The sequence below is a fragment of the Spinacia oleracea genome, chromosome 2, assembly GCF_020520425.1.
Source record: "Spinacia oleracea cultivar Varoflay chromosome 2, BTI_SOV_V1, whole genome shotgun sequence".
NCBI lineage: Eukaryota > Viridiplantae > Streptophyta > Magnoliopsida > Caryophyllales > Amaranthaceae > Spinacia > Spinacia oleracea.
In genome coordinates this window covers 79211186-79214836 of record NC_079488.1, presented here as the reverse complement: position 1 = coordinate 79214836, position 3651 = coordinate 79211186, and the positions used below count along the sequence as shown (strand labels likewise).

Below are 3651 nucleotides of genomic sequence, written 5' to 3'. Positions count from 1 at the left end.
TATATATATATATATATATATATATATATATATATATATATATATATATATATATATATATATATATATATATATATATATATATATATATTAGATTTGCATTGTTATATTAAATACGTCGTATTTATGTTATTATTTTAAAATTCTTTGTACTCATTAATTGAAGTTAATAATTATCGGTTATTTGTAAGTATTAATTAATATATTATTATTAATTATTATCAATATAATTTTAAGGGAAAAAACTTATTTTTAAATATTACGTGTACATCACAAATTAATTGACGATTTTTTTGGTGAGACATACAACAAATAACATATACATAGTAGTAATCACAAAGTTTTGCAACAGCGTTTGTAAATATTTAGAGGTAACATATTTTGTTTCTTAATAATAATGATGTTTATATATCTTATCAATTGATTGCTTCAATCATCATATTATAAATTTTGGATAATTATTTTCAATATTCTAATGGTCAAAAGTTTAGTAATAATCTAAACTTTAAATAAAGTCTAATAAGGTTTAATAAGATCTTATAAGATCATATAAGGTCCTATAAGGCCCAATAAGGTTGTATAAGTTCCTATAACGTTGTATAAGTTCTTATAAGTTCCTATAAGTTCTAATAAGGTCCTATAAGGTTCTATAAGTTCCTATAAGGTCCTATCAGTTTAGATAAGTTCAGATAAATCCAGGCCTTATAAGTTGAAGAGTACACACCATAAAATGTAAGTGGGTAAATAGATAATAATTAAACAATTGTAATAAAATATAGTTGGGGTATTAAACTATTTAAAGTAAAGAAAAGACAAGGAATAAATGATAAAATATTATTAGTGTATATAACAGTGAGAATTGAATTTACAGTCAAAGTCTTCATATTTTGAACACATTTTCCAAAGTGAACCGAGATATCTACAGTACAAGTATAATAGTCTGATCCTAGTTTACGTAGGAAAGACAAACACTATTTCTAGACTTTACGTAACTATTAAACCAATCTAACTTTGGAAATACAATATTGGTTGACCTGTAATACTCACACCGTTTTGACTGACAGGTTTGTCAATACACAACTTTGGCCACAAATATTTTTAACTACTTATTATAAAAACTTCTAAAAATATTAATGTTTTGAAAATATATGTTAAGATGAAGCCAACAATATATTATATTCTAACATTTATTTTCATATACTACAAATAAAATAGGGTGAAAATGAATTATGTAAATAGTGCAAAAAGTCAAAACGGTGCGAATATTAAGGGATCGGACAAAGGGAGTAGTATCAGAATTATACTATAACTCTAATTCCCTAACAACCCCTCAAGTTGGAGCATAATGTGGATTAAGAATTGCCTGACTTGGATAACAAGTAAACAAACTGTTTCTTGCCTAATGCTTTAGTAAAAATATCAGCCAATTTGGATGTTGTATCGACATATGATGGTGCATTATCCCTTATGTCGGAAAATTTTCATACATAAAAAATACACAATTAATAAAACACAGCCGATTATATATGAAAAAATGCATCAATTTATTTTATATTAAGGGAGTACCTAATTACATACAGAACCTAACTAAAAAATATAACCTCATATTATATGGAAAACCAAATTCGTTAAATATAAAATATTGATGTAGTGTGTGTGTACTCCATATTTGATCAAGTTAGGGAAATAGATGAATTGGATGAACAAATTAAATAAAAATAAGGTGTATTCCCGTTATATAAAAAAATATAAGATGTGAGTAGCCGATCCAATATCAAATCCTAGACTTGTTGATTGTATATGAGTTTTTGTCCTCTGGCGTGTTAGCTAATTTTTATATACTTTGTAAAGATAATATTGTGTAATTAGGTAAAGCATTAATTCTCATAGCATTAGGATTGTAAATATTTATATATATGTGCTCAATGAAGATACCTTGAAAATCACACAATTGTAACAATCGATCTATAGAGCAAATCCAATGGAAAAACTTCCCGCGGACATATTTTTCTCAATACTAATTAGGGTTCCAATCAAGTTTATTGTACGGTCAAAATCTGTGAACAAGTCATGGCTTTCCCTGATATCCTCGTCAGAATTCACCACTATTTTGAAACAAAACAACCCACTCTCCACCCCCCTCCTCCACAACACTTCGTCGGATCGCCTCATTGCCTTCACTAACAAAAGGTGTCTGTACTCAGTAAAACTCGACGACACGAAACTAGCATCCAAGGCTGAGAAATTCCCATTCCCCCCGAGCTTGGAAAAACTCGGTGACACAAGGATTGTAGCTTCTTGCAATGACCTTTTACTTTGCACGTGTGGAGTGAATAATCAATATCCCTCGGCGTTGGTTTTACTGAATCCTTTGACGAAAGTTTATCATCAGATAAATCTAGAATCTTGTATTGGTATCAAATGGTATAGCACCTTCGGTATTGGATATGATGATCTAAACGACGAGTACAAAGTAATTTCGATGAATGATTGGGTTCCATACAAAGTATATGTTTACAGTCTAAGAGATGGTTACTGGAAAACGAAACTATTTTTGGGTAATAGTAATCAACAATCAGACTTAAAATTCCGGGAAGGTTCAGGAGTTTTAATACCTTCTTTAACTACTAATGGCGCTGCCGTTGTTGGCTGTCATTTACTGCACTATATTCAAGAGATACCCTTTAAACGAAGGATTATCTGTTTTGATGTTTGCAAGGAGAAGTGGAGCGAGGTTCCGTTACCACAACTCGAAGATGAACGAGATCGTATTAACGATATTGGAATTTTAGATGGATGTTTGTGTTTTGTCAAAGTTGATCGCGTGAATCAACGAGTTGGGGTTTTATGGGTAATGAAGGAGTACGGTGTTAAGGAATCATGGATCCCTGTGATTAGTGTGCCGGATATATTTCCTATGATGCCTATAATCGCTGTTTCGAGTGGAATGAAACAAATGTTGATGAAGTTGAGTTTTAGTGAAAATATTTTCTGGTATAATTTGAAACACAAGACAGATACAAGGGCGCCAGTGTATGATTCGCAAGGGCGAAAACTTGATGAGCTGAATAAAGTACGATTAGTTACTTGTTGTAGGAGAATTTCTCCAGCAACTTTCAGATTACTGTGACTCACCAACAAAACTTTTATACGGCAAATTAATTCACTCCACGTCGATACTTGTTTACACTCCACGTAGATAAGAGACCGTTTGTTTAAGTCAACCATTTGACATAAGTCATAGAGAATTTAAAGCTTTGTTTTATGGTGCTATCTAGCAATTAATAATTTGTACTATGTACTAAATAAAGGGTGATTTTGCCCTTAAAATTAAAATGATAACATGTCTATTTGTTTAATTTCATTCTCTAAATTAGTTGTTCATCACGATAACCTACTCCCAATTATTTGTTTCGCACTTTATCTATTATTTGTTTTGCTTCAGTGACAATTTACGGATTTACCAACGAGAATTCAGTTTTGGAAAAAAATTATGACCTGGTTTTCCTTGTTACTGTGGATATGGGCTGATTTTCCTTATTATGTGTCCGTATAGATTGCTATATTTTCTGCATCTTTTGTCCCAAGTTTGTTTTCTTCTCCCGTAGAGTTCTTCCCTAAGGTTTTTTGGTCAACTGTCTTTTGTAACTG

General features: G+C 30.7%; 1 protein-coding gene across 1 annotated transcript; it reads left to right on the top strand.

Annotated features, from left to right (window-relative positions):
* Positions 1 to 1952: 1952 nt before the first annotated feature.
* Positions 1953 to 3358, top strand: LOC110780629 (F-box protein CPR1-like). Its single transcript, XM_021984979.2, has one exon. The coding sequence runs from the start codon at positions 1982 to 1984 to the stop codon at positions 3128 to 3130; it is 1149 nt and encodes a 382-aa protein (XP_021840671.2). The 5' UTR covers positions 1953 to 1981; the 3' UTR covers positions 3131 to 3358.
* Positions 3359 to 3651: the final 293 nt, after the last annotated feature.

Coding starts and splice junctions, on each gene's coding strand:
- LOC110780629 (XM_021984979.2), top strand. CDS start 1,982: ATGGAAAAACTTCCCGCGGACATATTTTTCTCAATACTAATTAGGGTT.